Source organism: Pleurodeles waltl, chromosome 2_1, assembly GCF_031143425.1.
Source record: "Pleurodeles waltl isolate 20211129_DDA chromosome 2_1, aPleWal1.hap1.20221129, whole genome shotgun sequence".
Classification (NCBI taxonomy): Eukaryota; Metazoa; Chordata; class Amphibia; order Caudata; family Salamandridae; genus Pleurodeles; species Pleurodeles waltl.
Window position 1 is genome coordinate 281,863,297 of NC_090438.1, and position 23,239 is coordinate 281,886,535.

General features: G+C 45.5%; 1 protein-coding gene across 2 annotated transcripts in view; it reads right to left on the reverse strand.

Moving 5' to 3' along the window:
* Positions 1–23,239, reverse strand: part of ADGRG4 (adhesion G protein-coupled receptor G4) — a 1,350,632-nt gene that overhangs the window by 287,032 nt on the left and 1,040,361 nt on the right. For both annotated transcript variants that reach the window (XM_069212461.1, XM_069212460.1), the window contains exon 19: positions 5,637–5,758. In XM_069212461.1, the coding sequence (XP_069068562.1) occupies positions 5,637–5,758 (122 nt within the window). The remainder of the gene's footprint in view (positions 1–5,636; positions 5,759–23,239) is intronic.

Genomic DNA, 23,239 nt, shown 5'->3' on the forward strand with positions numbered 1-23,239 from the left:
GCCCAGAGGTCAAAAGCCAACAACAACAGGTCAGAAAAAATAGGAGGAAGGAGGCAAAAAGTTTGGGATGTCCCTGTCAAAAAGCCAGGTCCAACAATAACCATGAGTGACTTCTTTCGTTAAGCATAGTCAGTTTGTTGTGTCAGAGAGTTTATTTGTTCAGAAGATGGCAGTGTGAGTATCTGGATTTTGATTCTCACTAATATCCTGAAGTTATTGTAGCAAAAAAATATTTTTATTGAAAGTGCTGCAATTAATGTGTAAAATCACAAGGTAAATATTTTAGCAGCAAGGATTGATGCATTATTATCTTGTTGTACCCAACATAATATTCATTTTTATGCGAGACGGTTTGAAATTGATTTATTCTTAATTACCTAAATGATATGTAGTTTTAAGTAAAAAGTCAAGTAATCTTTATATTCTTGAATAAAAGTGTGACTAAACCATGACGGATGAACAACCCAACTGCAGAGTGTTCGCTTACAGGTATGGCAAATCCAGATAAGAATGTACATAGGGACATTAGCCTTGATTTGCATTGTGGCTTTTGAGAATATTTGTATTTGGAACCAGGATGGGATTGATAAACGTGAAGAGTGCCCACTTTAACACATTTTTTAGTATTTTTCATTTTTTCCAGTATGGGAAAAATTGCATGTGTATTATTTATTGTTATATATTTAGTGCAGCTCTGCCATAATATGCCATAATATGGTGCCTTGATATGCGATTGGAGAATGCAACCTAGATATCCTGGCTAAAGGAGCTTTACAGGGGAATCAATTATGTCTTCAATTTTTGTCTGGATCATAAGTAGTCCTCAACATCTCATTTAAGAGGATGTTTACATTTTGACTGCAGGATAAGGGAAAGACTAAGACTTTTATGAGCAAGCAGTGATTTGGTGTCATTACACTGTAAAAATTGAATAAGATCCTAGTGGGCAAATTAGTCAATCAAAATAGGCACCTCTTTCCCAAAATGCTTTGGCCATAATACTCACAACCTGTAGACAATGTCTTTACTCCATTAGTAGTTGGCACATCTATACCGAGAGTAGTATCAAGAACTTACAAAAGACCATTAGTGTTTAAGAGTGGTGAAAGCACTCCATGCTCTGGTGAGCTGCATGTTCTAAGACGTGAGCTCAGCACATGTCTAAGCTCTTGTGCTACCCGCACTGCGCTGGTTTACCCAGATTCACTTTCATCAATTGGCCATGGATTAGAAAACTGAGGTGTTAGGGTGACACTTTTTGATGTAGCTTGAAAGAAGAAATTAAGCACAAAATGATTTGTTTGCATCATACTACTTCCTATACTGAATATGTTGATTTAATACTGCTGATTGAACACGGATTACAGGAGAAAAGAAAGGAGAAAATTATCTCAAGGAAGCTATTGTATTCATCTGGTAGATCTGAGGTTTCAGTGGACCCGGGGCCTCAAAGAGACATTATGCAATTAAGATCTGAGAGGGGTCCGTTGACTGAAAATGAAAGTGAGTGATTGCACAAGGCTCAGTTGTGTCTCTAGTGTTATGAAGCTAAATATATGATTTGGGTCTGTGTTGAATGGTCTTAGCGGGATGCTGTAAGAACTCTGTTGTCTACTGAGAAGACAACAGGAGTGTGTTGACTCCCCGGGTGCATGTGGAATGTTCAGTGGAATATTCAATGATTCCGACAAGAGCTAGGAAGACTTGTGCAGTGATTCATACTGTTGCTGGCTCACCATTAGCTTAGCTCTAACACAATAGGCCTCCTCTTATTGCATCTCATTTTGAGATCATATCAAAGTGTTATCTCCTAATTGTGCTGTAAGTTTTAGAATTATTTGATGTAAGAAAGATAACCCATATGTTCACTGGCCTATTTGAACAAGATCTTCGTCATTCCACATGATTATTGTTTTACTTCAGGAACTTATTGGGCATTGACTAATGAGGTAAAGGGCTCCATATCCAATGTAATTGTGGCTAATCTTTCTGCAGCCCCATAGTACCGCAGCACAACTATGCTTTTCTCCAGTTTTCTAAACCTAAAGTTTGCTAATTTCTTCCTTAAAATATGATTGTGTTGTTCCAAATGGACATGGAACTAATGTTCCTTTTGGACATATGTATTAATTTATTAGGAGATAGAAGGAGATTCTAAAGGCTTATTTACATAAGAATTTGCAGAATTAGTTAATTGCGTCATCATCATCTTATGCGCCTGTTGGGGCACCTTTTTTTGTACCCCAAAAAACATAGGTGGTCATTACAACCTCTGCAGTCTTTTTACAAGACCGCCGAGGGACCGCCGTGCGGAAGACCGCCAGTAGTGGTGGTTTGCAGCTCGGCGTATTATGACTGTTGGCTGCTCTCTGTCCTTTTTAGGACGGAGAGCCGCCAACAGCTATACTGGTGGGTGGCGGGGAAGTGGAGGTTGCTCCACCTCCACCGCCACGCCAACAGAACACCGCCCAGCGAATCACGTCCTGTGATTCGGCGAGGGCGGTGTTCTGTTGGCGGTGTGGTGTCGGCGGAGCTGCCCCCATGGCTCCCATCCCCTCCCGGATGATCGACAGAACAGGTAAGTCGATCGTCCGTTAGGGGAGGTGGGTGGGGGGTGTTGTGTGAGTGTGTGTCTGTGTATGTGTGTGTGTGTGAGTGCGTGTATGCTTGCGGGGGTGTTGCGTGTTGTGGGAATGAGTGTGTGTATGTCTGTATGTATGTCTGTATGGATGTGTGCGTGTATGTTTGTATATGGGTGTGCGTGTCTGACTGAGTGTGTGGATGTAGGCATGTATGTCGGTGTGTGTGCGTGTGTGTGTTGGTGGTGCCTGCGTGCGTGTTGTGTGTGAGTTATGTGATGTTGGGTGTCGGGTGGGGAGGGGGGCCCTGCCACCTTTGGGGGGTAGCAGGAGTGGTGGGGGGTGTAGGGGAGGGATTCGGGGTGGAGGTGGCGGGTGGAGGAGACCCCTATCAATTCCCTGGCACTGATAGTGCTTACCGCCATGGATTTCATGGCGGTTCCTACCGCAGGAAATCCACGGCGGTAAGCCGGGTCAAAATACCAGCGGCGGTATTGTGACAGCTGCCGGGCTGGAGACCCAGGTCTCCAGCCCGGCAGTCGTCTCCGCCCTGGCGGGCGGAACGGAGAAGCGGCGGATGACCATGGCAGTAACCGTCATGGTCATAATACAGAAGAAAAGACCGCCAGCCTGTTGGCGGTCTTACCGCCGCTTCTCCGCCTTCCGCCAGGGTCATAATGACCCCCATAATCTACGACTGTGTTTTGATTATAAAGATTTAAATCAGATCATGATCAAAGACAGGCATGATTTCCTTCTTATAAAGGACATTTTAGTGTCTTGATGTAATAGGTGTTATAATTTGCTGAAAATAAAGAAAGGTGACACATAGAAAAGGCTTTCACACTCACTATTAGTTGTGTTAAATATTGTGTAATACCATTATTCATGGCTCTATGGATTCAGTATGCTCATATGTCTTGAATCAGTTTGCATTGCTCTACTTGGGTGACATTTTAAGATATTCAAACAGTCTTGAGGAACATCAAGAAATTGTGTGCTGGTGTTATCAAGAACTAATTTATTTTGCAAACTTCAGAAGTGTGAGTTTGAGGTGAAAGATGTTCTGTATCTTGGTTTTAGATTGAATGTGTCTGGTTTTATATGTATTCTAATAAAGTCTTAGGTATTGTGGATTGTCCACATCCAATATTAGGGGGAGTCATAGGGCACTATTTCGAGTTAGGTGAATGGGTTGATTCATCACAAATATGGTGGATATCCCATATGCTGTATTACGAGTGCAGTGTAGTATATTGTACTTGTAATACAATAGACAGGATATCTGCCACATTTGTTACAGAGTATGATGTCTGCCACATTCTAGATAACCCATATAGGTGTTTTGGACTCACAAACATCATCAATTTATCTAGAATTTTACTGAGAGAACCAGTTTCATTGTTTGTGTTTAGAAAATGGAGAATATGAAGAATGACTTAGCTAGAATGATCAAGCTGAAAATATGCATATCATTCTGACACCTGATAAAAGTTTATTGTGGAAATGGACGCCCGTGTAAGAGCAGTAGGGGTAATTCCTTTACAAGTACAAGGAGATGATGTATGAGAACATCCTCCAACATCTTGTATTTATCCCATGTGCTGACATAAATGGAAATATCCACACCTTGAAGGAGACCTCTTAGCCATGAAGGTGACTTGTACTGAATGGAGATATCAGTTGAAGGGTTCTAGAGAACCATTTGAAATTCGAACTGGTCACAAAAGTTTACAGTTTTTATGAAATCTTCAGTGCAGTAATTGTGCATAAGGCATATGGGTATTTTTTCTTTCCCAGTATGATTTTGTCATCATGATCCTGCTTTACCTTATCATTTTTCTGAGTAATCAGAGATGTTATTTAACTTTAACATGTAATTATACTATCACACACATCCTTTTATGTGAAGCACGCAAGACACTTTAAAGCAGTATTCCTCAAATGGCAACACAAATTATGCACTTTTCTCAACATCCCAGGGCATTTCTAATGGTGTTTGGCCAGGTACAGGAGGTTTAATTTAGCAACAGGCTGTTGATAGGTGTTATCTGAAAGTTTGTCATCCTCTGCTAGCACAAGATTAGTACTAGGCTGCAATGGCGCCAGTGCTTAAAAAAGACTGACGTGTATTGATGTCAGGGAGGCAGATATTTCCTGAGGGACAAAATCTGGGAACCATAGGCTTGTTAATAGGGACAAGTTGTTTGACGAATTCCACTGCATACGTCTATGGAGAAGGCCTGGTAAATCTAATGCATGGGGCAAGATAAAATTGTCATACATGAAGGAGGCAACCTTTAACAGCTAGTGGAACGTATATGCTTCGATAGGCTACCCCTGGCCTTTAAAGAGATGTATAGTGATGTCACTGAGGAGACACTTTGGAAATGTATTAATAGTGCTGTTGCTGTCCCCTGATGGTATTGATAGTGAGCAAGTGAGTTACTGAGTTCATCTTTGAATAGGGGAGTCAGTGGCTCACCTATGCACTGAAAGTAGATATTTTAGACACTCCCTCAACCAGAGTAAAACTATGGCAAAAGTGGTGTACTAAAATCCACCACTTCAGGATACCTCAGTCTTTGAACATATTGGGGGATTTCATAAATTCTGGTAAATTAATCAGGAAGCTATTGGAGGATATAGTCTTAGAGAAGAAGGCTTATGCTAATACCTTTAACTATTTGACAAAACAAAACACAACGTTTTTAAGCACTTAGGAAATAATAACATGGAGAGTGCAATACATTGTTGTCCTCATTCAATTGATCTTCATTTGGTATTACTATTAGGTTATTATTTTCAAGATAAAATTATATATTCTGTGCCTTACAGTTTAAAATGACTAAAATATTTAAAGTGAATACAGCATTAAATGAATGGGAAAATTAGCTAACCATGAAAAAACTGCACTATAACAAAGCTCAGTACTGTCAATGAAGACACATTTATTGGGCAGGAAAGTCATTATTCTATCACTTTGTGTGGGATATATTTGGAATTAAAGACATTTTCACAGAGTGTGTTGCAAAATGAAAACAAGTATTTACTTACACCAAAGCTAGGTATGTGACTAGAGCCACTCCAAGGAAGATGGAAGAGATGCCACAGCCTGCATAAGTGATTATAGTAAGAATTCGATTATTTTGAGGGTCAATCTTTTCCCCAGATATGTCCTGAAAAAAAGAGATATATCTGCCATTAGTCGCAACAATTCATTACACTGGTTGACAATGAACATACATGCCATAATCAACTAAGGGAACTAGGAAAGGTTAGCTCAGAGACAAACACCTCATCTTGACACCAGAACCAAAAAAACCCTATGCTTTTTCTATTTCTTTCGGAAGGAGGAGACAATGCAGTAGAAGCATGTTAGTTCCTATTGGAAACTGTGTAGTGGGAATTAGGGAAACCTACGTTCTGCTTTTCATTTAACCTGCATTCCATTGTTAAATCTTTCATAACCACTGCTGGTAATGATCATTATTATAATTTAGGACTGTTCCAGACTCCCTTATGTGTGTGCTGTGGATTCCATCTTTCAGCTGCCATGTTTGAACTATAAATCATTAAATTATAGCGTCCCTAGCAGACCATTTCTTTTCACAATCATCGGGAAGATGTCCTACTATATATATATATATATATATATATATATTAGTTTTGAATCATTTAATTCTTTGCTGGATCAATATGATGGAACCTTTCGAAGTGGGTGTTTTTTCTCCAGATTAGTTCTATAGCTGTCAAACATTTGTGTCAACACCTGATTTTATATAGATCCTTAGGTTATTATACTGTGAATAAACAACCAGCAGATTGTGGCCCTCATTCTGACCCTGGCGGTCGGCGGAGAGACGGCGGTCGGACCGCGAACAGACCGGCGGTATTAAAAATGGCATTCTGACCGCGGCGGTCCCCGCCGCGACCGACCGCCACTTCTCCACTCCGACCGCCACGGCGGTCATGACCGCGGGGCTGGAGTTTGCGCACTCCGGCCCGGCGGTCGTCCCAAGACCGCCAAGGGTATTATGACCCTGCCTACCGCCGCGGTTTCTTGCGGGCGGGAACCGCCGTGCGAACCATGGCGGTAAGCACTATCGGGGCCAGGGAATTCCTTCCCTGGCACTGATAGGGGTCTCCCCCACCCCCCACTACCCACCCGAGTCCTCCCCCCACACCCTCCACCCCCCTGCCACCCCCCAGAGGTGGTACGAACCCCCTCCCCACCCCCACCCCGACATGCACATACATGCACCCCGACATGCACACCCCCCCAACATGCACATATACACACCCCCTACACACACATACACAACGGGGACACATACCCGCACACATACATGCAGACATGCGCACCTGCCGAACAGCACACATTACCCATAGACACAGCAGCACCCCCCGCCCGCATACACGCACTCACACACCCCCTCTACACACTCACACGCACACCCCCATGCACGCCCACATCACACAACACCCCCCCACCCCCTCCCCTCACGGACGGTCAACTTACCTTGTGCGTTGGTCCTCCGGGAGGCGACGGGAGCCATGGGGAGGTGACCGCCAACAGAAGACCGCCAACAGAAGACCGCCACACAGAAATGTGGGTCGTAATTCTGTGGGCGGTGTTCTGCTGGCGTGGCGGTGGAGGTTGACCAGTCTCCACTTTCCCGCCGACCGCCAGTGTGGCTGCTGGTGGTTTTCCGGCGGAACGCTCCCAGCGGTCAGAATGCGCACAGCGGCATACCGCCGCGGTCGGCGGTCTTCACCGCGGCGGTAACTCGGCGGTCTTGCGAAAAGACCGCCAAGGTCAGAATGAGGGCCTGTGTGTCTAATTTGCAATGTTTTATATGTCGACTATTAATTGCTTGCAAACAACATAAGGGGTCATTCTAACATTCCGCCCGCCAATGTTCCCCCGTCAAAATACCGCTCCGCGGTCACAAGACCGCTGAGGGTATTTTGAGATTTGCCCTGGGCTGGCGGGCGGCCGCCAAAAGGCCGCCCGCCAGCCCAGGGCAAATCGACCTTCCCACGAGGACGCCGGCTCCGAAAGGAGCCGGCGTAGTGGGAAGGTGCGACGGGTGCAGTTGCACCCGTCGCGTATTTCAGTGTCTGCTTTGCAGACACTGAAATACTTTGTGGGGCCCTCTTACGGGGGCCCCTGCAGTGCCCATGCCATTGGCATGGGAACTGCAGGGGCCCCCAGGGGCCCCGCGGCACCCCCTACCGCCATCCTGTTCCTGGCGGGAGACCCGCCAGGAACAGGATGGCGGTAGGGGGTGTCAGAATCCCCATGGCGGCGGAGCGCGCTCCGCCGCCATGGAGGATTCACAAGGGCAGTGGTAAACCGGCGGGAGACCGCCGGTTTACCCTTTCTGGCCGCGGCTGAACCGCCGCGGTCAGAATGCCCTTGGGAGCACCGCCAGCCTGTTGGCGGTGCTCCCGTGGTCGGTGACCCTGGCGGTCACCGGCCGCCAGGGTCAGAATGACCCCCATAGTCTTTCTTATTTGTTTGTGAGTCGGGAGCGGCTTGTGGGGTGTGGAAGGGGTGGCGTGCTTGGGAGAATAAACATTCAAATAAATTACATTTAACTCGCTGCTCCGCTCCTCTGTCTCACTGCAGGCATAGGCTCCCTGCAGCATCAGAATTGGCTGGGAGCGCCCAGGAGTCAGTTACCTTTCTCCCGTCCCTTCTGAATATTACAATCTGAGTTTTTGTGAGGTTCACCACATTTTTGTTTTGGGCGCAGTAAGCGGGGGGATTGTTTAAGAGCCTCTGGAGCCCAGTGATTGTCAAGATCAACAGAACTACATCATCCTTATATAGTAATGAGGTCACCTAACAATAACCCAGTTTTGGTGAATAAGATTTGACGTCTTCGAGGTGAGCAGTGGGGCCAGAACACATCCTTGTTTCAGGCCCCATCTGACTGCTATTTTGGACGACAAGCCATTGTTTCATCCAAGTTTGACAAATTGCGCAATTGTTTGAAAACAATAGTTGGATGGAACTTAGTAGTTTTGGTGGAATGTTCCAGTCGGCCAGCTTTCTCCATAGGAGATTATGGATGACATGGTTGAATGCTTTGGAAAAAGCCATGAAGCAGGAATATATGAGTTGTTTCCTGTTGGTGATATATTTCTCAGCAATCATAGAGAGCGCAACTAAATTATCTCTGGTGCTAGAATTGGCTCTGACACCAGTTTGATTGACGGCAATTCATTTTTCTCTTTCCGCCCAAGGTTCCACACTGCCAATAATAAGCCAGCAAAGATTATTGCGGCTTCATCCAAAAGGGTGATCATGCCACAGCTGTCGGGAGAGTCATACTTGCCTTTTATGTAAATGGGTTGGAAAATTGAGCAACAGCATGATTCTGCGACTACCTTTTCCTTTAATCAGAAATTGAACAAGGAGTAAAAGTGTGCACACCAGAAATCTCAGTCTTGTTTGTAAATAGCTGAAGGAAGCCCATTTGGGCCAGGTGCCCCTATTCCTTCTGCATTTCTCAATATTGCTCTTGATTTTACCTGTGCAATTATTGTTGTGCGATAGAAGAGTGCTTTGGTCCTCACTTTTATTTAAGGATTTAATATGCCTCACCCATGTTGTTTCACTAACATTGTAGCCTGAAGTGGAAGCTGGATTTCTATCCAGTTGGTTGATTAGCGACCACAGAGATTTGGCATTATTGGTTTTACAGGCCTGCATAATGTCAATCCACTCCTGTTCAGTTTGAGATCTTTTTGCTGACCAGACTTCTTTTTATATTGTTTGCATAGCTCGTAGAATTTTTCACGCTGGAATGCAGGATTGGGATCAGTGTTGTTAGCGTTAATTTCAGTTGTCATTTCTTGGCGTTGGAGCCTTAAAGTTTTTGAGTACCACTTTCTATTTTTCCTCCATTTAGATCTCTGCAGGGTCCTTTTATTAAAATTTGAGAGATGGATTTTGAGTTCATCTAAATAAATTTGCTATGCCCTGATTGGGTCTTCTTGGTCCCAATTTAATGTTGTGCTGGTATGCTTCCATTCTTTATAGCTAGCCGAAGCAGGGCTAGTCCATCTTACCCTTTGCAAATGGCTGCCAGCATCCTGAGTGCCAATGGCATTGTATGCATGTACTAGTTCATTTGAGTTTTTGATCTTGATTATCTCAGGTGAGTGATCACTCTTACATCTTTCAGTTATATTGAAGTTATCAATTTTGTTGAAAAGGAGAAGCATGACAAAAGTGTACTTTTACTGAATATCGTATGGTGGTGATATTATCATTTCAGGCCTTAATGCTGAGATTCTGGAGTTATAATAGCAATATTTCTTACCTTAGATTGGGTTTTGTTAGATTTCATTGTACGACAATCCTTGCTCTCTTTCATTGACAGTTTTTTCCTTTTTGTGGGCTGTAGCTAATTAGTCACACTTTATACATCAGCTGATCTCAAGCTTCATTTTTTGTGTGGAGATTCTTGCTGTAACAGTGTTCTTTCATTTTGCTCCTTATGAGGTATTTATTAGTAACTTTAGAATAACTAGACTTTGTTCAGGTGACTTTTTAGTTTTACTTTTATATTTTTTATGTGCTCTTATTCTTTATTTTACATAGATTCCCATATCAGGAGGAACATGCTCATTTTAACAGACTGTGAAATCGTGCCAATATAACTTACCTCCGATATTGCAAATTGGGGCAATTTCCATTTGTATTCCAAGTATGATGTTGTTTTCTCTTGTTCCAACTTGCGAGTGCATCTAGTAAGTTTTAGTTCATCTGGTTAGTAACTCTCTCTGTGTAGCGAGATCGATATGGTACCTTTATTGTTGCTACATATAGGGGAGATAGTACATCGCACAGTACCTTGCAATGCTTAGGAGTGCTGATAACATAAGGCTACTGATTATATGATTTATGCTTTTGTACATATATGATGTACAATTCTGGATGGAAGTGGATTTTATATATAAATGTATCTGATGCTATATTGGATACCTTTTTGGTACTAGTTTGTATATATTATTTTTATTTCATGTTTAATCAGCCCTGAAGAAGAGACTGTCTTGAAACTTGTTTTGGCTCTATACTAGCATCTATCCGTCTGTCTTTCTGTTTATCTCTGCCCCGTGTGAATTTCAGTGTTCTTTTCATTATAAAATGTAATGTTGGAAATGGCATTGTCACCTATCTATAGCATTGCTTTAACCTTTAGACGTTATAATTAGTGGTAAAAATAATTCATTACATTTTGTTAATAAAACACCAGGAACTCACTGAAAATTCCAAAGGTTAAAGTAATGTTATATTTAGGTCTGCTAATAAGATATTACTTCATGTAAATGCAAGATTAGAAATTCACTGAAAAAAAAAAGGTTAAGTTAGGTGAAATTGTCAGTTCAAAAACACCATTCTAAACTTTAAAAATCACATAAATTCACCAGTTATGGTTTACTGAGCTAACTATACATTGTTCCCCTGCCATGCTCTGCTTATTCTGCTTATTACCATGCATATTACAGCACTCCTGCCATGGCATGTACAATGACATTGTTGCTGACATCACTGATGACATCTCAAATAGAGTTGCCACTCTGTAGTCATAGTAAGGACTAAGCTACCATAGGAAGATTGTTTTTTGGTTTGCTAATAACTTTGGTGTTGTTTCACAAAAGTTTTCCTAAAAAAAGTTCATCCTCCTCAGCTCCTTCATGGAAAGGACACAAAGGGCCTGATTCTAACTTTGGAGGACGGTGTTAAACCGTCCCAAAAGTGGCGGATATACCACCTACCGTATTACGAGTTCCATAGGATATAATGGACTCGTAATACGGTAGGTGGTATATCCGCCACTTTTGGGACGGTTTAACACCGTCCTCCAAAGTTAGAATCAGGCCCAAAATCTACTTACTTCAGGTAGCTATAACTGTTGAATTTCAGTGTTTTTTTATGTTAAAAAATGTTACAGTTTAACTGACATTTTCACTTACCTATAATATCAACCTTTGTTTTTTCAGTAAAAAAAAAATATATATATACATTTTATCTTGTGGTATTTTAAATTCAAATATCGAACACTTTATTGGACTCTTACTTGATACCAGTGAGTTGAACATTTCATACACCTGAAATGAACATAAACAAAGCATTAAAACAGTATGGCTCTTCATGGCCACTAAATCAGTGAGTTATTACCAGCATTTTAAACTTTTACTAGAACTAACTTTCTCTTTCTTTGTTGCCGCTGGATACTCTGTTCCAGTAAATAAGTAGTATGGCAATGGGTTCCAGGCTCACTCCTCTTATGTGAAGTATTTTCTGGGGCTGCATAAAAGGGGGTGCTGAGGTGAATCACCTAATATGAAAAGGTGGTTCTTTGGTCAAGATTTATTGAAGGTATATTTATGATTTGGCAAGCCATATATGATGAGCTAAAAGAATGCCACTCATTTTATAATTCAAATCTTTTTAATATTGAATTGTCTCCGGATTGAAGTTGCAACAAAATTACTTTCTTACCAGTAATGGTCTACATTGGAGACAAGCGCATATAGTCAAGCATTCAGAGGAAAGACACAGCTGCAAATAAAAAAGTAAATGCTAGATCTGGACACCCTATTTCAATAAAGAAGACCATCCTCTATGGAGAATTCCTCAGAACAAAAGGATTATGCAGTAAAGCAAATATATATCAAGTCGAGGAACAAAAAATGTGAATAAAGCCATTGATAGATACTACAACCCAGGAGTTCTTGATAAAGCTAGGGAAAATTACAACAAATTGATAGAGATCGTATCTTTATAGAAAAAAACATGGAAACGTTCTCTACAATCCCAACATCAGATTTATCATTAGATCTTCTACAGAAAGTATGACACAGTACAAATTCCAATAGAGGCATTAAGCATTCCTGAGATCAGACTTAATTCTAAGAAAACATGCTGGAGAGAAGAACAAAACATAATATTGTTGGTAAAAGTGGCTCTCGTATAAAAAAGAGAGACAAGACAACATGACTGTATACTTTACCTAACTGCTGCTATCGCTATTGTAATTGATGACATTATGTTATTGATAAGAAATTTTTTTTCAGTAACTACAATAATACAAAACATTTACACCTTACTCCATGTGCTTCAGTCAATGCCTTTACTAGCTATGGTATGTGGATTCCATCATAAGTGTACTGAAAACGAAGTGGAAGGAATACCTATGTGACATCAAGAACATTCATAAATAATACCAATTGCTAGAACCTTTTGACAGACAATATTAATTAAAAGATGTAAACAATATTAAAATGTTGGGGAGTATCACCATTGATAGAGAGAGAAGAGGTGTCTGTCAAGAACTCAAGGCTTTCAGATCTACTCTCTGGATACAGTAAATAATGCGTTCAATGCATATCATGAAGTACTTTATTATTTATACTGATAAGACAAAGGACATAACTATATGAACCAATTAGCTCAGTTCATTGCAAAATCTTTCAAAGGGGTGACCTCATTGGATGTGGTCTGAGGTGGGATCTCTCAGTCCCTTGCTGACTGGGAGTTCCACCCTTGTTTCCTGGTTCTTCTTGTGGTGGGCACTCAGCAGGAACTGATGACAGGTTCGAACTGTCCTACCATGCATTTTAAGCGGAGACAGAAGATCCCACTGGCGGCTGGTGTCCATCTGCCTCCTGGGAATGAATCATCGTTGGGGGTTGAACCTGGACTTCTCGAACTCCTTTACGATGAACACTCATCATCATTACCTGCATCATCCCCTGAGGACATCTGTGAGTGATCATCAGGCCTGTTGACTGGTTGCCAGCAGAGCTTGAAGAACGATGCATTTCTTGTGATAGTTTCACCGTGCTTCTGGGCCATTATTATGGTTTCCTTTGTTGAGGCCACACACCAGAGGTCAACCTCAAAAGGCAGCAAGGATATACTTTGTGAATGTCGATTCCAGACTAGCACTAGATCACCAACCTTGAGGTATCTTCGCCGGGCATGCCTGGTCTGGGATATTTGATTGTTTTGTGCTTGACACTGCTGCAGGGCTTTGGCCACTTGTTTTTTTAATGTTGATAGTTCTTCCACATGAGGAATGGTATCATCCATTGCCCTGTTCAGGTTGTACAACGGAACGCCCACTAACAAAACAACGAGTGCCTGAACAACGAGGTCGGAACACCGACCTCGTTGTTACTACTAATGCCTTTACCACGAATGCCTTAACAACGATATTTTGTTGTAAAGGCATTCCTGGTAAAGTCATTAGTAACAGGCACCCATTGATCCTGCATGCCTCACCCCAACCCCCCAACCCCACCCCAAAACCTAAACCGCCCTGACCCCCAACCCCACCCCAAAACCTAAAACCCCGACCCCCCCACCCGCTCCCCAAAACCTAAAACGCCCCCCCACCCCACCCCACCCCAAAACATAAAACCCCGACCCCCCACCCCGACCCAAAACCAAAAACGCCCCACCCCCCCAACCCCACCCCAAAACCTAAAACCCCCCACCCCCTCCCCAAAACCTAAAACGCCTCACCCCCCAACCCCACCCCAAAACCTAAAACCCCCTGACCCCCCACCCCCTCCACAAAACCTAAAATGCCCCACCTCCAACCCCACCCCAAAACCTAAAACCCCGACCCCCCACCCCCTCCCCAAAACCTAAAACGCCCCACCCCCCAACCCCACCCCAAAACCAAAAACCCCCGACCCCCCACCCCCTCCCCAAATTCAAAAACGCCCCACCCCCCAACCCCACCCCAAATCCTAAAACCCCTGACCCCCTCCCCAAAACCTAAAATGCCCCACCCCCCCAACCCCACCCCAAAACCTAAAACCCCCTGACCCCCACCCCCTCCCCAAAACCTAAAACGCCCCACCACCCCAACCCCACCCCAAAACCTAAAACCCCCAACCCCCCACCCCCTCCCCAAAACCTAAAACCCCCCAACCCCGCCCCAAAACCTAAAACCCCCCACTTACCTGAGTCGTCGCCTCGTCATCTGCGTCGTCCTCCTCAGCTGACTCCCTTGTTTGTACCTTAACCACGCATGTTCGTTGTTCAGGACATGCGTGGTTAAGGCACAAAATAACAAAGTCGTGGTTAAAGAAAGCGTTGTTCCACTTTCGTTAACCAGGACTTCGTTATAAAAAAGTCGGCGTAAAGGATGTTTCCCCCCTGTTCAAACATAGAGCACTGGGGCTCACCTTGGTCTTGGCATGTCGCCTGAGACGGTATTCCCTTAGAAAAAGAGCACTCTCCATGTTCTGTCCAATTCTACCAACTTTGTTGAATGATCGCATGAACCGTTCTGCTTTGCCATTATCTTGGGGCCAATGGGGTGTGATTCTAACCATGAGTGGCCCTGACCTTTTACAGTTGTGGTATAGTCTGGCTGGCTGTTGTTGACTCAATGATACCGGCCTACGGGTTCTTTGAGAAATCATCTATGACAACTAACATGTCTGCCATTAGGTAGGCTTACAAAGTCAGCCCTGGCCCTGTGCCACGGAAAAGGGAGAATGGACTCGGTATTGATGGATGCCAATGACTTTGCCGAACCAGCAGCTTGACACATCAGGCATTTACATACTGTCTGTTCCACTAGGACATCCAGACTAGCAAACCATACCTTGCACCGCAGTCTGGACTTAGTTTTACGAAAACCGCTTTGATGAGCAGTGTGAGCAAGGTTGACCACCTGTTGTTGTAGGGTTCTCAGATTCATCAAGTTGGGCCTCTCATCAAGGGCCCTTCTGGAGACCCAACTAGCTCCAGTTGAACATTGTGTTAGGAGGCCAATGTTGGTCTTGCTTTCTCAGTATGATACTAGGTCTTTTGAGTGAGGGTGTGACAATTTCCAGATGCTAGTGCAGAGATTGGCAGCTGAAGACATTCATCACAGGCAGTGGCTTGAATGATTTCTGCTAGGGAAATGGGCAGGGGTCTGGAATGTTCCACTACCAGCCAATAATATTCCTCCACTTCTTCAACATCTGACTCCTCCTCCTCTGTGGCTAGCCTTGCATATTTTGATAAATAGTCAGCAGGATGTGGTGCTCCAGGACAGTATACCACAAACAAATGGTATGCCTTCATCTGAAGGATCCATTTCTCAATCCTTGGAGACAGTCTGGAGGATGATCCAGTGATTAATGGGACTAGTGTTTTGTGGTCTATATGAACTGTGAAGGGCTGACCGTAAAGGTATATGTGAAAATGGGGGCACTGTGATGGCTTCCTTTTGAATAAGGGAGTAGCGCTGTCCGGTCTCTGTCAGGGTACGACTGGCATATGCTACTGGAGCCCAAACACCATTTGTGCTCTTCCACTGTAAAGGCATGCACTAGAATGTCATCACTGACATTGATGACACCTTCAAAGCCAGCCACAGCACCTCTGATCGTCCCCTTAAACACTTCCTCTGTGTTTGACATTCCAAAACGGAGGTGTTTATACCTTCGCAAACCCACATGAGTGGAGAAGGTAGTGATTGCATGAGATTCTGGGGCTAGCATTAGCTGGTGAAACCCTGCATGGAGATCCATCTTGGAAAACCACCTTGAGCCACTGACTTCTGCCACGATGTCAACAGTGAACGTTAGGTTTCATTCGCCCCAGATGGCCAAATTGGGTAGACACATATCAACACAATTCAGCAGTTCAATGGCATTCTAAAACCACCTGTAATAATATACACCTTGGCCCAAGTCGAGTAAGTCTCATGCTTGATCTCTGTAGTGAATACTCCTGTTAGCGGTATCAGCGTTGATGATCCATAGGCAAAGACCTCGGTGGAGGTGAGACACAGAATAGGTTGTAAAGGGAGTGTCCTTAGGGCATCCTGCACTTCAATATTAATCAAGGCTCCTGTGCTGATCAACGCTGGCAGCAGTTGGCCTGCTGGGAGGATGATGCATTTTCAAATGCATCTCCAAGAATACCCATTAGGTTACATGGCATGCATGACATGAACAGCTCTTTTTATATCATTATTGACCATATTTACAGCATCATCTGGTATCGTTGGTGTCTGCATGGTGTTTACTGCCTTGGATTTCTTCTCCTTCTGGGGTGTGGTGGATCGGCACACTTTAGAGAAGTGATTTGGTCGTTGTGTGATGAACACCTTTTTCCTTGGGTGGGACATGACCCCTGGTGTGAGTAGGATCCCCCACATCCATAACACTTCTTGGGAGCTGAGTTCTGTCTGGGATGTATTTTTTTACTTTTGCTACCCATTGAGAGCCACCATATTAACAGGCTTGGTCTTCACCTGGTGTTGTAGAGCTTCTTTCATGTGCACTGCACACACTTTGGAGAGTTCTTTGGACGTACCCATTGTCAGGATGTCAGCCATTGGCATCCATGGGACCTGTAGGATGTTTTCCCTGAGCATGACTAAGAAAGCTGTCTCATACTTCAGCCTTCTCCCTTGATTGAATTGAGCTTGAATCTCATCATTGGTGTCTGGCAGGGTGCAGGTGCTGCCTATGTTTTTAAGTCAGGCATAGAAAGTTTCCACTGATTCCTCTGGTAGCTGTTTGAGATTAGTGCAGTGAGAACGTTTCATAATCAGGGTTTGCAAGGGGCTCAAAGTGCACAGTCAAGGCCTGTTTCAATGTGTCATATGTGAAAGTGGTCCAACTTTCATGACAGACTTTCCCAGCTTATGGATGGCGGCACTTCCCAAGTGTAGAAGCATAAGAACCCATCCATCACTGTCCAGTACCACAGCCTCAACCCAATCTTTCCATCTAGCCGCTTGAGTGGACATAGGGTTATCCACCACGAACGTCTCAAGAGCAGATATTGAAACCATGATAGTTCCAACAGCCGGTCTGTCTCATTCAACGTAGGGGATTCTGACAACCATCACCAGGTAGCATATCATTGGTATCTCCCCAGGTTTGGTTCCAGGGAACATGTGAATTGTGGCCCCGGTGGGGTCACTTAGAGTGCAGGTATGTGGGTGGGCCTTGCTTGTCCTGGGCACGCTAAACTGTCTGCCATCTTCTTTCTGCATGACAGGCAGGATCCAGTGTTCTATACGTAGTCTGTGCTCTTGCCAGTGAGTATCTGGCAGGTTTGTAGGAGGAAATACACTCACTCCATCAAAGTCAGAGGCAGCTTGTGTCACAATCTATGGGAAAAAAGACACATCTGGTAGACTGGGGCAGACAAGAAAACAGGCAGGTACTCCACTGTGAAAATGTTTCAACTGTGGGAGTGATGGTGCCTTTGAAGCAAACATTCACTCTTTCTGAAGTCCAAGCAAACAGGCATTCTTTCAGCAGTTCAATGGTTACTGAGGAAAAATGGGTGGTGCTACAGGACCCTGAAAAACCTGCCTCATGTGAAAAAAAAAGCCTTGCAGACACTGTAGCATGGAGGATGGCCAGGAGCAATAAGATGCTTTACTCCAGCTGTGAGGAAGTGGGACGTTTGTGGGCACCGCCATGTGCAGGCAGTGAAGTGTGGCAGGGCAAAGCCAACCAGAAGAGGCTTGAGGATGACTGGCCACACACAGGGCAGTGGAGCATTGGAGCAACAGCACACACTCTATGACTGTTAGGCTGGATCGGCAAACCACCGCAATCAGAGGTTGCACCACGAGGCTGAGTGGGACGAGTTTCACCTTGTCACCAGTTGTGTTTGCAGGGATGAGGCCCCGTTTAGAGTGGGCAGCGTAGCAGCAAGTAAAGAAATGGGCACCACTTATATTGCAGCCAAGAATGACCATGATGTTGGCTCCGTGGGTCCTTTTATTGAATACCCCGTGACATCACCGCAGCAACCATTGTTGCTGACAGTGACGGGGTCCATATGCTAACACCCATGGGCAACACCACATATTGGGATGGCCTATCCCCAACATAACATCACTTACTTTAAATGATTCACCTAGCTGTAGGAACGCGTATCTGTGATGTTTCACACAATACACTAGTTCTCGCATCATAACTGTAAACTTTATGACAATGATCAGAAGTGATTAATACAACTTTTTAAAGATGAGGGACTGACTCAATTCAAACCGGTGACCCACTGTTTACTGCAATATTTGCCCTCATTATGGGAGTGCCAGGTTTTGGCATAGTGCTACCAGGGGGTCAGAATCTCTGGTTCTGGCTGGCATTCCTGCATCAAAATCTGCTAATTATGAGTTCTGAGCAGAGAATAGGGAATAAATCCACAAACCCAAAAATACCAGGTTATTTTCTTTTGAATGTTCCCAAGGCCTGGACAAATCCTTTGACATTTTCTGCTTACTAAGAGGAGGCAGAAAATATCACCTGCACTGCTGTAGGGTGGGTCAGGGAAGTTAGGTGTAAGTGTCAGAGTCAGGGCAGGATTACACCAGGGGAGCACTGCATGCTTCTCCCCTGGATGCTTTCCATCCATGTGATGTTACAGGAGTTGGTCAGGGCCAAGCTGTGCTCCTTCCTCAGGCCTGTTCCCCATCTAGAAGTGGTTTGGCCAAGTGCACATCACCACATGTAACTGACCCATTGTCTTCCAGAATTATTGGGTCTGAAGACACCAGCCTCCTCGGAATGGCTTGAGGCAGTTTTGTCCCTGAAATAACGCTGTGGTTGGAATGCTGTTACTTGTAACTAGTAACTTTATAAGCTAAAGAGTACAGGGGACTAAAAACGTCTTGCAGCTTAACTGCCTTTTATCGTCTTTGCTGCACATTAATACAATCAGTCATACAAGGCTCACCCATGCTCTAGGGTGTGAATGGTCTTCATAGACAGGGCTCTGAGATGGCTCACCTCATTTCTGGCCATCCACAGGCAGCTGGCTAAAGTGGGAAATTCCATCTCAGACCCTTCTTACATAACTAGTGTCATCCTCCTGGATTCCATCTTAGAACCCTCGTGGTACACCTTGTACATGGACCCTCTGAGATTCCTAATTGAAGAATGTCCATATTTGTCAATAGAAAGACGGCATTCAAATTTACAAGATTTCCTCTGCAGATGATGTATAAATGCCTTTCAACACTCCAGTTATTTCTGCTCAGTGGTCAGTGGCAGCTATTGTTAATACCCATGAAGTTTGTTGTCCTACCAGCTATGAGAAGGGGCAGTAGGAGAAGCTTATCACAGGGCTGGACCCTCATTAAGTGTAAGCTGGAGTGTTTTTTAGAAGATGGGTAAGCTGCACTTGTCGCAAACAACATCTTCCTCACCCTTGAGGCACATGTCAGAGTTGAGTGACATCATGATGCTTGAGGCATGTTTAGTTGCACTGAGAATGTTTGACTTGGTCACTGTCGGATGCTTTTAAACGGCAGTTGGCACAACGGGCCAGTGAGGCCAGTGTCGGAGAGGCTGCAAACTGTGGCAGGAAGCTGTTTGGGTTCTAACCACCTTTCACATTTTGGATATTGTGAAGAAGCAGGCTAGCGGAGCAGTGAGAAAGCTGGTCAGTTCTAGTAGGACTAGAGCAGAGCAGTCAGTGCATATATCGGACAGAATGTTCACTGGACAGCCCCTCTTTGGGGTATCTTAATGATCCTGTTTCTTCTTTTCTGCAGGTCACTACAGGCTTGCAACAGAACACCTGGAATAGGTTTCAGAAGACCTGTTTGAAGCACTGCAACACCAATCTATGTGCCACCAACAGGACTTTCGACTGTCCCTGAGTCTTTTTATAAGCACTGCAGACAGATATCTCCACTCTATAGTACATGCTGCAGGCTGGCCACTTTTCCTCCACCCAATACCCCAAATGACAGCAGGAGAATATAACTTGATGGAGGGGTGACCTGCTTGCCCAGACAGCCCACACCCATGCCCACATCACATTTTCAACCTGGACAGCGCCACCATCGCCCCAGAGCTCTGCCGGACTATCAACTGATCCTTCAAGACTGCTACCTTCTCATCCGACTGGAAGCACACAGATATCAACCAGCTACTCAGGAAACCTACTGCTGAACCAAAGGGACTGAAGAACTACAGACCCATCTCTCTGCTGTCTTTCCAAAGTAAAAGGCTGTCAACCAGGAACTTATCGAATTCCTCGAGACACACCAGATCCTAGACCCATCCCAATCTGGATTCAGGAGCAACCACAGTACCAAAACAGCACTCCAAGCAGCCACCGGCGACATAACACGGAGACATGGTCGCCCTCTTCCTTCTCGACCTCTTTGCCACATTTGACTCCGTCTCCAACTCCACCCTCTGTGCCAGACTCCACGAGGCCGACATCTGCAATGAAGCACTGGAATGGATCAGGTCCTTCCTTACGGGAAGAACACATAGGCCCTCATTATAAACCTGATGGTCGGTGATAAAGTGGTGGTAATACCACCAAAAGGCCGGCGGTAAAAGAAATGGAATCACGACTATGGCGGAAACTGCCAACACAGACAGCCACTTTAACACTCCGACCGCCATGGCGGTAGAAACAAACACCGCAGTGGTCACTGCCAACAGACAGGCGGAAGACAATGTACCACCCAAACTATTACAAGGCACCATTCCGCCAGCTTTTCCAGGGCTGTACCAACGCCATCAAAAGCACGGCGGAAACAGTACACAGAAGGGAAACCACTGACCTCTCGGCACCCAATGAGGAACCAGGACGTCATGGAGCCCGAGTTACAGGTCATGCCCATGTTGGTTTACCTCCTCATCTACCAGGAACATCAAAGACGGCGGCAGCGACGACAGTGATTACTGCACCTAGTACAGAGGCGAGGGGGGAGGAAAAAAAGAGTGACACACACACGCAACAGGCAACACCCCTACCCCCCACCCACAACAACATACACACACACATCCAATAACATCACAGATACACCCCGTCACCCCCTGGAAGAACACAAGGACCAAATGAAATGAGTTTAACGAGTGTAATAATCGAACAATCAGGTAGCCCAAGATAACTTTAAATCATCAGTAAATAGAAATTTTACAGCAAGTACACAAGTCCATACACTGTCCCATTAAATGTCCGTGGACCAGTGGTCCCACAAAGCATGGGCGAAGCTCACACATGACACCTGCCTCAAAACGGAGAGAACACTGCAGGGGCATCAGGTTGAAAAAAACATAGGCACCTCAGGCGGAAGAGGAAAGGGGGCACCTCAGCCAGATGATGGGACGATGCCACTGCTCCTCAAGGGGGCTCCATGGCCACTGCTTGGTCCTGGAGAGTGCAAAGCCACAGTCTCTCAAGTCACTCAAGTGGGTGGTTTGCCCACTGCTTGGTCCTGGGGAGTGCAAAGCCACAGTCTCTCAAGTCTCTCAAGTGGGTGGTTTCCCCACTGTTTGGTCCTGGGGAGTGCAAAGCCACAGTCTCTCGAGACTCTCAAGTGGGTGGGTTACCCACTGCTTAGTCTGGGGGGGTGCAAACCCACAGTCTCTCAAGTCTCTCAAGTGGGTGGTTTGCCCACTGCTTGGTCCTGGGGAGTGCAAAGCCACAGTCTCTCAAGTGGGTGGTTTGCCCACTGCTTGGTCCTGGGGAGTGCAAAGCCACAGTCTCTCTAGCGGATGACGTTCTCCTCTGGTTCTGGAGGGGGCAAGGTGCCCAGAGTGCTTCATCCTGCCAAGGACTGGGGTAGTGGATGCTATTCTCCACTGGTTCTGGAGGGGGCATGGTGCCTAGAGTGCTTCATCCTGCCAAGGACTGGGGTAGTGGATGCTGTTCTCGACTGGTTCTGGAGGGGGCATGGTGCCCAGAGTGCTTCATCCTGCCAAGGACTGGGGTAGTGGATGCTGTTTTCCACTGGTTTTGGAGGGGGCATGGTGTCCAGTGATGCTGCACCAGCGGTGTGGCAGTTCCCATTCCCTCACATGGGTGTCTGAAGATTTACCAGTAAACGGTAGCATGATACACCATGGAGGCAGAGCCAGACTCCTCCTTGCGACGACTAAGGCTGCAAACTGCTGGAAGTGCCAGTGCTGGTGGTGGTGCCTCATGTAGTGTGTGCAGGGTCCAGGACATCTCCTGCAGCCTTGGACGCCTGCCCACTGGTTGGGCACGTTGCGGGGCAGGTGGCGGTGGCTGCAGCGGTCTCTGCGGCGGAGATGCTGCCTGTGGTGGAGGGAGACACCAGGCCGTCTCCTGCAGCCTCGGAAGGCTGCCCACTGAGGATGATGCTGGTGACTGTAGTTGAGGCAGCTGCCGTGCAGGTGGCGGTGCAGGTGGCGGTCATTGCAGCGGTGCCCACCGCGGTACAGGTTGCTGGGCTGTCTTGCGAAATGGGTGACAGCAGTCCCTCACCCGGAGGCTCCGTGCCCTGAGCTGACTTCTCTTTGCTCTTGTGTCCCTTCCCCACCTTGGAAGTCGCTGCTGGGACCTTGGCACTGTCTTCTTTGGTTCTGGAAGAGGCCCTACTAGGTGGTTCGTGCGGCTTTTCTCTTCTGCATGCTGGCCCCTTGTTTACCTTGGCAGATGGCGGAATAGGGTGGTCCTTGGCTTCACTAGGTGGCACACTGGCAGCCCTTGATGTGTGCCCCCTCAGATGGTCCCAGACTTGCAGGGACCACACTGGACGAGGATTTGGTGGCTGAGGTGCTGGTCAGGGCTCTAGACAACTGGCCGGTAGCGGAAGGACGGGGGCGGGAGGTGTAGGGAAGAGGTCAATGCTAGCCAGGAAAAGTTTATTAGACACACTGGGACG